The 13,438-nt window shown below is 44.3% G+C and overlaps 2 protein-coding genes across 2 annotated transcripts; both read left to right on the top strand.

Moving 5' to 3' along the window:
- Window positions 1-669: 669 nt before the first annotated feature.
- pirt (phosphoinositide interacting regulator of transient receptor potential channels) lies at window positions 670-1,794 on the top strand (the record flags this gene model as incomplete). The annotated part of the gene is made up of 2 exons (XM_083648849.1): window positions 670-897; window positions 1,351-1,794. Exon 2 carries the CDS (start codon window positions 1,387-1,389, stop codon window positions 1,792-1,794), a length of 408 nt encoding a protein of 135 aa, XP_083504975.1. The 5' UTR covers window positions 670-897; window positions 1,351-1,386.
- A 1,174-nt stretch (window positions 1,795-2,968) lies between these two features.
- Window positions 2,969-5,505, top strand: tmem238l (transmembrane protein 238 like). The gene is made up of 2 exons (XM_083649233.1): window positions 2,969-3,529; window positions 4,237-5,505. The coding sequence occupies exons 1-2, from the start codon at window positions 3,007-3,009 to the stop codon at window positions 4,248-4,250; spliced, it is 537 nt and encodes a 178-aa protein (XP_083505359.1). The 5' UTR covers window positions 2,969-3,006; the 3' UTR covers window positions 4,251-5,505.
- The last annotated feature ends 7,933 nt before the right edge of the window (window positions 5,506-13,438 follow it).

Here is a 13,438-nt window from a genome sequence, read left to right as displayed (position 1 = left end):
CGCGAAGCAACAAAGTCACAAATGTAATATCCAGTTTAATGGAAACATGAGTGTCATATTGCAACAACAGCTTTCCTCTCTTGAGTCTGAGGCTGGAAACTGCAGGAGGGCGGGGTTGCAAGGTGGAAAAGATTCTCAGTTTGTCCAGGAAAACAAAATTCTATATGCTTGACGGCCACTTTCTGATGCTTGATGATGCCACATAGATGTCATTGATCTCATGTTCACAGAACAAAACTACAACTTGCGGATAATTGCTCGAGGGTACTTTGTGGTCGATACGATCCCAACATATCAGGCTGTATTGGAAAGTCTGTGCGGGTGATTGCTTGCTCCATCAATCTACCCATACAACAGAGAGCCATGTCCTAGCCGCTGCCCTGCCCAGCTATTCTTTGTGTGGAAAATATTTCTGCCATTTGAGACCGTTATTTTTCACAGTCATGGAAACTCTCAGGCGTTTCCAACAAAAGACAACGTCCGAGCCGTCCACAGGAGTTTTTTGAAAGCACTGTAGCCTGCTACAGACCAAAGAGAGACGCCTGCTTGAGTGGTTTGAGGTCTGACTTCACTGCACTGGAGCTTCTATATGGATATCCTCTGGGGACCGGAAGGCAAGCTCCTCGCCCTGGATGCACCATCAGGACTGAGTGCTGGCGATGGCAGATGATGGTTAGGGATGATGGTCAAAGGACAGTCTTGAGGAGGTGGAGAAAGCAGAGGAGGGTGGTATATCTGCAGCACTGCATTGCACTGGTTTCACTGGCCGGACAGCCTGCGGGAGTTTCTGTCAGCTTTTCCTTCAGATTTCTGGATGTTTTCTGATGGGAAAGAGATTTGAACTTATTGTCCATTCCTCAGAAATACATCCAAAGTGACGTGCTCCAGATTTGAAAGGTAAGTGGTTATTTACTTTCCATTTTGGTCCTGGTTTGAGTTATATCAGGCTTTGCCTACAGCAAATCAGTGGAAAATTTGCATTTTTGTTAGAGCTAGGGTGATTTAGGAAAACATACGCAGCCATAGCAATATAATAGATAGACAATAGATGGACTTATCAGTCCATAGTGTTGAGAAACTATGGACATGGAACATTTTAACAGTCATTTTGCAAGTTATTTTGTTTTATTGGGATCAATATATAGTAATTGAGTTTCTTACCATGGTTTATTGTGATGTGAAGACAATATTACTCTCACTGTGTAATATGCTAATGTTCAAATCACGAAATAACTTCATTAGCCATCAGTCATAACTCGCCTACGTCAGTTTCCACCCAGAGACTCGAGACTTCAGAGAGGCTGAGCTACTCCCTCACAGCATAATTCGTATTGCACCTCTCTCCGACAGAGGAGTGACCAAGGCTGAGAGGCGGCAGAGGAGGCCATGCCGGGCAGCCCGGAGAACATCCCCTTGGGGGAGTGCACGCTCTCCCAGTCCAGGGACCAGCTGACCCCGCCGAGCCGAACGGAGAGCACCGTGTTCAGCCTGTCGCGGAGCGAGTCCGTCTGGACCACCGAGACTCCGCGCACCAACTGCGAGATCTACTGGTTCCCCATCCATCTCATGTCCACCGGGGGCAGCTTCCTGGCCTGCGGCATCATCATCAGCGGCCTGTACTTCGCCGGCCACTGCAGGAAGGTCACCAACATCCTGGGTCCGGCCCTGCTGTCCATCGGCCTGATGGTGTTTGTGGTGGGCGTGGTCCTGATCCCCATCACCAAGGAGAACAGGAAGCAGCCCACCATGAAGAGGCCCCTCAGTTACTACAGGCCTCCCATGTTCAATCTGTGACCACCATGGGCGTTGCCATTTTGTCACAGCACTTTGGGAGGGGAAGTCTGATGAAGCACGCCATTCCGAAATGAGGAACTTTCCCCCAAAAGCACACTGGATAGAACCTTTTCAGCAAGATGACTGTTTAAAGACCCTGCGTGGTGATGATAATGTTATTTGTTTGATTCAATAAGACTGGCAACAATGTGCATGACAAGATACATTGTAGAACTAAATAACCATTAAGCATTGTCAAAAGAATGTGAGCGCACAAGGACAACAATGTGCTACATAAAAGGCAATTACTCGCACATATTTCCAGTTTGGCGACAAGGAGACTGGAAAACTGTCCTGATGATTATTTATGAAGGAAAGGGTGTCGGGGGATTTCCTCATGCTTTGTGGTACATTATTATATGTGGATTCATGAATAATAAAGGCTGTAAGAGCTCATAATTGTCAGTGCCCAGTTTACTATAGTGCTGCAGCATCCAATGCATTGAGCACTATCAGTCACTGTCAAGGATGTGCTTGACAAGGGTGTTATATTACCCAGAGTGCATTGCACTCCTCAGATGTCCAGGACAAGAATTTGACTAGTCTGACCTACACAAGACGGAACGTTTGAGCCTCGAATACAAAGCGCATAACATTTTCATAGGATTTAAATATGCTGTTGCAACAAACTACATCACACACCCTCACAGGTAGCCTTTAAGGGTTAGAAGAACAGAGTGAACTCTGAGTTACAACATTTTTGTTTTCTGCACATATATTGTGCTATATGCCTATTTTGATGGTAAAGTTCATGTTGGGTCATGGGTTTGCAGAGGCCTGTAACGTTATATAATAAGGGAATAGTCATTTGACTGTCAAATTAAAAAAGTCCTTCGCCAGTCTGCATCATTTGCATCTGGGCAATGTGACATGTTGGCCAGCCTCTGTCACAAGCCTATTTTGAACTACACATAGGCTATTTGTAAAGTCGGCAGTGTTATCTTTGATTATTAGCACCACAATGCAAACTAGCGAGGACTCACAGCGTGTTTAAAGTGGACGCTGCGGCTGCACACAGGATAAGCGCAGGGAAATGCCTCGTTGTATTTACCCTGTGCAGAAGGCGGGGCGTGTCCCCACACAGGTGCAGCTGAGCTCAGGACAGGTAAAGAAGGATGCAGCATCCTCCCGTTATACAAGCAGCTCGGGTCGCTCGGTTGTAACGCTCCCAGCATGGACGTGGTCAAGTGCCTAGGCGGCTGCGTGCTTGTGTTTTTCATAGCCATCGTCCTGGACGTCTTTGGCCTGATCATCATCTTCGTCGGCATCTTCGCCGACCTGCGCATCGACGGGAGGTTTTACGGCGACTTCTTGATCTACAGCGGGGCGCTCACCATCTTCGGCAGCCTGGCGTGCTGGCTCATTTGGTACATAGGCAACATCCAGGTCAAGGACCAGGACCTTAATATTATGCACGGCTCCCTGAAGAACAGCAGCAGCTTCGTGCAGCTGGCCAGGAAGCTGTCAGAGAGGCTGAGCCAGAAGCTGAGGACTGACGGTCCTCTTCGGGCTAAATGTGTGGAGGGCGATGATGACGAGGACTACAGCAGCAGCCAGGGGGGTCTGCCCCCCGCCCCGCACAAAGCCAGCAGGGTGACATGGGGGAAGGCCACCGCCTACCAGAACCAGGGCTATGATGCCAGCCTAGACATCCTGCCTGACAAGACCAGCAAGAGGCCTGGATTGCCCACAGCGGGTAAGCTCAGAGGTGGAAAGTAACTAAGCACTAGCACTCGAATAGCCTACTTGATTATTGCCATTTGATGCTAGCCTACTTTATAGCCTACTTCTAGGCTAATAGCCTACATCTCAGAGGGAAATATTGTAGGCCTATGCTACTCCCTACTTATACTCCACTGCATTATTTGACAGCTGAAGTACTTACGCTAAAGTTACTTTGCAGATTCAGAATATTAATAAAAAATATAATCAACTCAGAAATGGTGATGTATTATTATAGATTAGCCTACTGTAAGCTACCCTGCAGTATGTAGCCTAGTGGAAATCAGCCCCACCTTGTGATGTTTACAGATTGCAATGATAATATTATTCTGAAATGGGCCATTCTGTATAATGAGTATATAGCCTACTTTTACCTTTTCTGCTATGGGTAAATTTGAATACTTTTGTACTTTTACATTTTTAATGTATTTTACTGTGGTATTTCTACTTTTACTTAAAAGTAAAAGATCTAAGTACTTCTTCCACCGCTGAATAGCCTATAAACTAGAAAGTCTCCTCTGATGTTGATAAGCTGCCTGTGCTGAAATAGCCCTCAGGAAATAGGCATAGGCTACAGTATCTTTAAATAGCCTGTGTATGGATTTGCAAAGAATAATATTTGTTTTCCTGCAGCTTAGAATCACAAATAACTTTTTTTTTTTTTTTTTTTTTTTTATGGAGACGACTATCCCTAGGCCTGCGACGCCACAAGTGTCAAGACCTTCTGCACGCCTCATCCAAAAAAACCTGAAGATCTTGGTTATCATCATCACCATAACACCATAACCATGACTCAGGAGAAAGGCTGTTAAGTTAAAAGGGTGTGAGGTGAAATGTTCTGGTACTCCTCATATTAACAATGCTGAATGAAATGCTTTGTCGCCTATATTCCACAGATCAAATGTAGATTACAAATTGTATTTTGTAGCAATGAGTCCCGGTAGTGCAGAGGTAAGGTTGTGTCCGCCTCGGGGGCAAAGTAGCATGAAGTCTTCTTGTGTGCTGCTGTTTGATCCAAGCAACAACAACACTGGTCCGACTGGTTTGGCTTTGTGGTGTGCATGGGTCAAACAGCCCGGAGGCCTCGGCAGCCAGGGTGTCATGTGACCTGGGGGGGTTGCTTCTACACATTATGGTTAAGTTACACAGAATTTCATGCTTTGACTCATGCACTTTTGATGGAAAACAAAGCCTCCTGGGATAGGTTTTCATAGAGTTACAATAATGACACACCTTTTGCAAATGACACGGCTCTGATGGGAACAGGTTAATAACTATCGATTCTGTCAAATAGAATGTTATAGAAAAGGGGTTGGCAGTGACCCTTCTATACTCAGCTGAACCCGCCTGGTTGCCGGAATAGAATGTACTTTTCTGCACTCCACGGATAAGTAGAATATGAAGATTTCTGAACCAAAATACGTTGCCGATTTCTAAATCCGTGAATATTAACGTCATACACTTCATGAGTCTGCTATTTGAAATAGTGCGGTGGCTGGGGGAGGGCGTAAACACTTGCCTTTCACACCGGAAGGGCCATGTTTCCAATTCCCATGTCATGATCACAGCATGTTCAGAGTTTACATTTCAACCGTGAGTCACATTTAACGTTTGTGTTTTTGTCTAACGACCTAAACCATTACTCCGTCCTAACCATAAGCAAGTTTGACTTGCCTAAACATACGCAAAGTTGTTTTATTATTTATGTATTTATTTATATCTGACGTTGGAAAGGCAACAAGGTTTCCAAATTAACTGCCGTTTTGTATCAAATTTATGTTGAGACTGTATGATTGAGATGTAAAATGCCACATCTCAAACTCACCAATAGCGAGCACACTCGATCCCAACGTTCAACTTAGCTGCAAGGCCAAAATAAATCATTAAGTAAATAAGGGAGCAGGTCAGCACTGTGATGTCCCTTTCAATATTTAACCCATTGATACCTGATGCAGCATTTGTGTGTGTATCCCTTTAAGACCGCGAACCGCGTCACAATGAGGCCACAAATGAGGGATATACACGCAAATGCTGCATCAGGTATCAATGGGTTAATCAGCATCTGGGACAGACAACAGCATAACGGACGCGTTTCAGCACGAAAACGCTGATGAAGGCTTCATGCTGAAACGCGTCCGTTGTGGTGTTGTCTGTCCCAGATGCTGATTAAATATCGAAAGGACATCTACAGCGCTGCTGGCCAAATGCCACATTTTAGAAATGTATTTTGCCCCAACGTTTTGTTTCAAATTTGGTATCACTATCTACACATCCCTGGTTTGCCGACATGTTTCAAATGTCAACGTTTTATTCTGGCGATTGGGTTGGCTGAACATGACTGATAACCATAAGCCTCTATAATCAAACTCTGGGCGTTACAGTACATGAAGATAATTCATCAGTGCTACCTCCTGCTGCTGTCACCGAAGGCAGCACATTGTGAAGTCAAAGCCCCATAACATTGACAAACAGTGGCAGCTTGACTGGTCAAACAAGGTCCTCAGTTGTAAGTTTCCATTGCATTCATTTCCTCTTTATGCCAGTCACCAAACAATAGGCGTCATTATTAAAGTCAGGCATGAAGTATGACTTGGCAGATGATCAGGGAACGCATGAACGCAATGTACACACTCACCACCAGGGCTGCTTCCAAACGACATATAAAAAGGCTGGCTGTTTTCAGGTGCCGCTTCGCTTCGTTGCGCTCGCTGGGAATAAGAGTACCGCAGGGATGACGTATTTTTTTCCAGCTCAACCAGAAGTCGCCGCCATTTTGGGTCGTCAGGGAAAAAGTGAATGTAGGTCACTTAAATGCATCAAATAAGGTCTGTGCTTAACAAAAGTTTATGGGATCATCTTCACAAACGTTAATCACTTTTACGCCTTTTGAAGCGTTTTCAAAAAAATTGCGTTTAAAAAAAGAAACGCATTTACGTTCCAAAAGTCATAAACGTTATTCACGTTTGTGAAGATTATCCTGCTGAACCCAAATCCGAGCTCCCATAAACTTGTGTTAACCACAGACCTTATTTGATACATTCAAGTGAAACCCCCATTCTAAAACCCCATTCTTTTTTTCCATGACGAACCAGGAGGTATACTTCCGGACTCATTCCTGCGGTGCTCTAAAGTGGAGGGGAAGCCTTCAATAATCTGATATAAAATGTCACACGCTGGGCCCTGAATTACTTTAGTTTTTATTAAGAACGCTGATTAACTACACTACTATCGTTGTCTAAACTAAGGTTCAAGTGGCAGCTGATGAGGAAATACCATGTCCATCATCTCTGTCATGCAGAGCGCAGACAAAATGTTGATCTCATGACATTAACATGAAAGGTGTTAAACAAGTCAGCAAAGGAATGAGGTTAGACTGCGAAGCTTTTGTTAACGAGTCGTCAAGAAGAGGAGTTGTGGTTGGATACCTGTCCTACCACATGTCCTCTGCTATGAGAGAAATGTGAGGCGTGATGCGAAGTGCTAAGAGAAGTGATCCAGAGAGGGTAGAAAAGGCACTTTCTGGAGAGCTCTCGTCTCAGTCCCGCCGCACCTCCAGACTACGCCCGGACCTTCTCTCAATCGGACCGACCGTCATGGCGCGAGCATTCACCACTCTGTTCCTGGTGCTGGCTTTGATTTGTGACATTGTGGGCATCATCCTCTTCTTCCTGGGGATCTTTGCACCGTTCAGTTTCTGGGACTTCTTTGTGCTGTCGGGACCTCTGCTCATCTTCTTCAGCTGCTTCTTCTGGATATTCTGGTACATGGCGCACCTGACGGTGCCGTACGAGGAGCTCGTCCAGCAATGAGACACGGCACCGCGGCCGTGAGTGAAGCTCGGGCCCCCAGTGAAGGCTGGCCTCGCTGCGTCAGGAGGGAGTTGGAAGGTCAGAGCGGAGCAGGAGCTTCTCGTCAGGTTTTGGACGTCAAGGCTCTTCTGACTTTTTTGAGGTTTGTGCCTCAGTGAAGGATGTGCGATGGGTCCACCGCCAGGCATGACCAGGACACCACTTGGCTAAACCCACGAGAACTCGGGAGATACACTGAGACCGCATTCCACCCTTTGATAAGGGAAATAACAATTCCTGCGATGTCATCTGTGGATCGCAGTGATGCCTCGGGATCGTGTCGGAGTGGAAAGTGCATTTCTGTTTCCAAGCACTTTTATTGGGACGATTTTAAACCTGCATTATGAATGTGTGCTTTAATTTATCTCATTGTCATCACCTGTGTACAGTGTCAATTGCTATTTATATTTCATAACAAATGTGCTGTGCTTTATGTCGCAACATGATGTAAGACAGACCAGCTTGAAAAAAGTGACTAAACACACACATGCTTTAAAGTGAGTGTTGTTGTGTTCTTTGTGAGACTGCCTTTTGAAAAACTAGCCAAACAGGCACTGTAGGTATTGACTCTGGCATATTTGAGTGAGATCCACCCAGTCAAGAAGGAAAGAGGCCAACACATACAGTAGAATACACATCCCTCTCTTCAACTTCCACACAAAGAAAGTTACCGGGGCACACACCAGTGTTGCCAGATGGGGCGGTTTCCTGCCCAATGGGCTGGTTTGGATTGCATTATGTGGGGGGGGGGGGGTGGGCTTGTGCGGGTTTACAGAGTAGCTTATTTCCATAGACCTGCATTTGCTTGCGTGGTTTTGTGTGCGTTTTGGCGGTTTTGGAACACTCTTTGTGCTGGAAACCATCGGCTGTATCTGGCAACACTGGCACACACACACACACACAGAGACTCGGCAAACATGCTCTCTCTCCAAAGCAGTGAAGCAAGTGAAAAGCTCCAAAGCCGAGCGCCCTCGTCAGACATGACACCTCATTCCCAACTCGTGGCAAAGCATTTTGCCAATTAGCGGGCTTTGCTTCACATAGCCTAAACGTCAAGCGAAGTTCTACGCCGGCTTGTTCATTGTAGCACAGCACAGTGGAGAGAGTGAAACTAGCACTGCTCCTCCTCCACACCCATTTCTTCCCTGCCTTAATCAGCTCTCGGGGCACCATTAGCTCCCTCAGACATGGAGAGTGTTATTAATGTGTCCATTTGCTTCCTGCCCCTGAGAGACGAAATGGAGGAGAGGCCTAATGGGGCTCTCTTTGCAAAGATGGAGAGGGAGGGGGGGGAGGAGGGGGGAGAGAGAGGGAGGGGAGGGAGAGAAGGAGGGGGGGGGGGGGAGATGGAAGCCCTGCTGCTCAGCCTCCCTGCCCAATGGGACACCGACTTCACTGTTAATGCTGAAATCCCGAGTCGTCCTGATGGTAAGATGTCATTACGAGATGCAGCTTGATCACCACTCTTCTCATCACGGCACATTATCGCCTCCCATGAGAAAGGCAGATCAGGGGGATTTGCCTGGAGCGCAATGAGAAGGTCCCCTCAAATCACCTGGTGCAGAGCGTAGTCGTCGTACGCCCTTGTCACTTTACAGGTAATGCTCTGCAGATATGAATCGCAATCAAGGTTTTTTTTTTTTTTTTGTGTGTGCTTCTACACAGTCTGAAACAGCTTCACTTAATAGTTTATACTTAGGATACCGATTAGATACACCACAGAGGCTGCTAATCTTCCTACAGCCCATAGTGAAAATGGGACTGACTGTCACCGCACTAGACAAACAAGTATTTACCACAAGACAAATACATGGAAAACACTGGAAAAAGACTACACAAAGATGCAAATACATAGTATGCTACTAGAGGTCTTCGGGTATGCCCGAATACCTGAGGAGCCAACCCTGTTTGCCGTGGGTCTCAGGTCTCTGACAATGAAATGCCGGGTCCAATTGGACACGAGTGGACCCGGTGAGTGGCTGTCACAGCTGTCAGTGTCACTCCTTTTGATATCATCAAATAACTCATTTAAAACAAACTTATCAGAGAAATTTGCACTTGAACCTACTAGAGGTCTCCGGGTATCCCCGGACCCCCGAATACCCAACGACCCGACCCGGACCCGGCTGGGTCTCGGGTCCATTCAAAAGAAGTGACTCCGGGTCTGGCATTTATTGGCTCTGTACGGGTCCGCGTCTCATCTTTCTAATAATACCCGGGTCCAATTGGGTCCGGGCACAACTTTCCCGGGTCCATTAGGGTCCGGGTCTGTCATTTTGGACCCGTGAAGACCTCTAATGCATACACACAGATCTAATGATTGGATGTATGTATACAGAGATAGATTTTTTTCTCTCCCAAAATGAGATATCCATAGATAGGTAGACAGACAGACATTAATCAAATAAAGCAGGAACAATATGTTTCCAGCTACGCCCTTTTAAAAGTCATCAGGCTGACAGGTTCAAGAGCGCTAAAACTTTCAGATATGGATTTCTAACTATAGCTCCATTAAATCATTCTGAGAAGCACTATTACCTGCTGTGACTTACAAAATCAAAGCAGTGTCAAATCAATGAATTGCTGCAATTAGGCGTTGTATTCTAATGTGTATTAATAAGTGCGTTAGTGAGAGATGGGGAACAGGCCATTAGGCAGTCTGGGGAAGTCAGCCAATATTGATCAAACCTGCACTACCTGCTCAAGTCCAATAGAAAAACAAAGTACAACAGACTGGCTTTAACAATCACCAAGAGCTGATGTTGGCTGTCTGTCATTTCCTCAGGTGACATGTCCTGTGTTCACTCTTGTCATCTCTATTTTGAACACTGCTGTGTTTCACAACCTTGCCCTCAGGAGCCACATTGACAACAAAATAAAAATAAACAATTATTAAATATTTATTTATTTATTTATTTATTTATTTATTTATTTATTTATTTATTTATTTATTTATTTAAAGTAGGACCTAAAAGACCCACAACTAACCATAAAGGAGTCACATGTGGCTCTATAGAGCCTTGGGTTGAGTATTAAAATGGCTGGTGAATTCATGATGCCATCTTGAGAGGCTTGTGAAGGTGCAAGCATGTCTCCCTCCAGTGGCTGGTAGAGTTGAAGTTCTACTGTCGTGAGTTGATTGTGGCAGTGTTTCAGCTTTCAACTCATCACTGATTCAACCTCAAAAAGGGGGAAGAAAGAAAAAATAAACACAACATCCTGTTGTATTTCAGTATAAGATGCTGTGAACTCTATTCTTCAATTTGATAGCCGATTTGTACTAAATGAGAAGAAGTTACCAATGAGTTTGAATTTCTTGGCAAGCCAGTGTCTTCACAACTCAATTTAACGACGTAACCATTATTATTATTAGCTACTATCCATTGCAGCCATATTCCTGTATACAGAGAAACACCACAGTGATCAAAACAATTTATTTCAAGACATGATTTGAAATGCTGTTTCACTGCTGTTTTTTAGTAGGCCTACAACGACAGTACATAGTATAGTTAGTACAATAAGTATTGCATTTGTTTGTTGCGTTTTGCTATCTTTATGTTGATTCATATCAATTCCCAGTATTTATTTATTTATTTGTTTATTTATATTATTTACAATCTCCACCATCATTTCTCAAACTATATGATCATAACACAAACAATTAAGGTTAGGAGTAGGCTATGTCAATTATAAGCCCTCTCTTGGGGTGATGCCGCATTCACTAAAAATAGACTAATGCATGGATATGACATGTTGTTGATGAAAATAGGTGCATTAGATGGTTACCAACATGCATGTTCACCACAATAATATGGAAAACAAACCTCAAGAATACTGTATCAATCAAATACAGGGGAAAATAAAACAGATGGTTCAATTTAGTGAATATTTAATTATATCATTTGAACAGGGTTAGTGTTTGTTTTCTGTATTATTATTATTATTATTAGTAGTAGTAGTAGTAGTAGTATAGAGACAGTCCGCATGTCTGGGAACACCCATACAGGCTCTAGGAACGCCCACAATAGACACTGGGTTAGCCTGGGGGCGGGGTCATGGTGGGGTAAATTCCCCCGTTCTATCCATTCAGCAAAGTTAGAATTTAGCTGATAGCCCAGCCCAGGCAGACACGATCGGGGATTTAACCACCGCAGTAAACGCACATCTGAGCAGACGTCTTGTGTTCTGCTCTAGAACCCCCAAACATGTAGTTTAGAGCCGCAGCACCATCTTTTGGTGAGTCAGCCCATGAGATATATGGGCGGTTTTACCCCACTCGCGCGCCAGCCGTTTAACATTTTGTGGGCGTTCCCAGACATGTGGACTGTCTATGACGAGACGTGGCCTCAACCTATTGTTGTTGTTGTTGTAGTAGTATTTTTACCTATAAAAAATCAGCAAGGTATAGGTATTTTATATTTAAATTTACTTGTTTTCTTTGCAATAGTAAAAATATCTTTCAGCACAAATTGGCATTACGTATTTAAGAAATTAAAGCCATTGGTACTAAGTTTTCCCCAGAAGTCGTAGACTGCTTCACAGGAACAGAATGAGTGTCAAATTATTGTTTCCAGCAAGGAGCACACATCATCATTATCACACCATATAGTCACAGTGATGTTTCTCATGCAGATGCACCATCTTTAATTGTCAACTGGCGATGAAGTAATGACAATTAAATTAGTTATTTGTGGTTGTTAATGTTTACTCCTTGATGATAATCATATCAGTTTCTAATGTGTTGTTCCTGCTTGGCCTTCTCCCTGTTGGCCTCCTCCTCCCTGTTTTATTTCAGTGTTGGCATTAAGTATTTAAGAAATGAAAGCCATGAGACCAGTATTAAGTTTTTCCCAGAAGTCGTAGACTGCTTCACAGGAACAGAATATGAGTGTCAAAAAATTATTTCCAGCGAGGAGCAGACATCATCAGTATCACATAGTCACAGTGATGTGTCTCATGCAGATGCACCGTCTTTAATTGTCAACTGTTGATAAGTAATGCATTTTATTTTATTTATGTATATATTTGTGGGGGGGGGGGGTGATTTACTTCTTAATAATGATTCATATCAGTTTCCAATGTGTTGTTCCTGTTTGGCCTTGTCCCTGTTGGCCTCCTCCTCCCTGTTTTATTTCAGCGTTCTCAAACTAAAAATGGGTTCAACAGAGCAGCGCTGCAGTTACTCTTGTTACGAGTATGTTAATGATGAGTCTTGGTCTCAGGGTGACATTGCATTCAGTGAAAACATACCATTAATGCATGTTCATACTTGTCACCTCTCGTGAGAGGTGTGATTGACCTGAGAGGTGGTAGGTCTGCTTGAAGGTGCTTACAACCCCTCCCCCCACTCACACACACACACACACACACACACACACACACACACACACACACACACACACACACACACACACACACACACACACACACACACACACACACACACACACACACACACACACACACACACACACACACACACACACACACACACACACACACACACACACACAGACTGTTTACAAACAAGTCTCTTTGGGCCACAGATGGCAGGGTCATTCACCCTGTTCCTGACAATATCACTGGGGCTTACAGACAGCACCACTAGCACATATTCATATTAAAAAGGCTATAAACAAACAAGGCTATAAACAAGTAGCTGACGATAAATCAGAATACAGATTATAATAATGATTATTCTAAAACATGGACAAACTCAGTCATGATTATAAAGTAACAAGCTGCTGCAGAAGGAGGGGTATTCAAAACCAGGCATGGATTTTGTAGTGGACGAGGCAGAACATTTTGTGATTTTGCGCCGGTGCGATGTGGTGACTGAGCTCTGAGCTGATTTTCTTGCCAGTCGATTACATCGCTATGATTTCCTCCCGTCTCATTATTGCACTGTGTACATTATTGTCGATGCACGAGGATAAATTGTCAATAACCACCCCCATGATGTGTGATCATTATGGGGGATGGGGGGGGTTGCACGTGTAAACTGATTTAATCCTTCCCCTTCTCGTTTAAAGATC

This window comes from Poromitra crassiceps (genome assembly GCF_964638095.1).
Source record: "Poromitra crassiceps genome assembly, chromosome: 13".
Classification (NCBI taxonomy): Eukaryota; Metazoa; Chordata; class Actinopteri; order Beryciformes; family Melamphaidae; genus Poromitra; species Poromitra crassiceps.
This window is presented reverse-complemented; position numbering and strand designations above follow the sequence as displayed.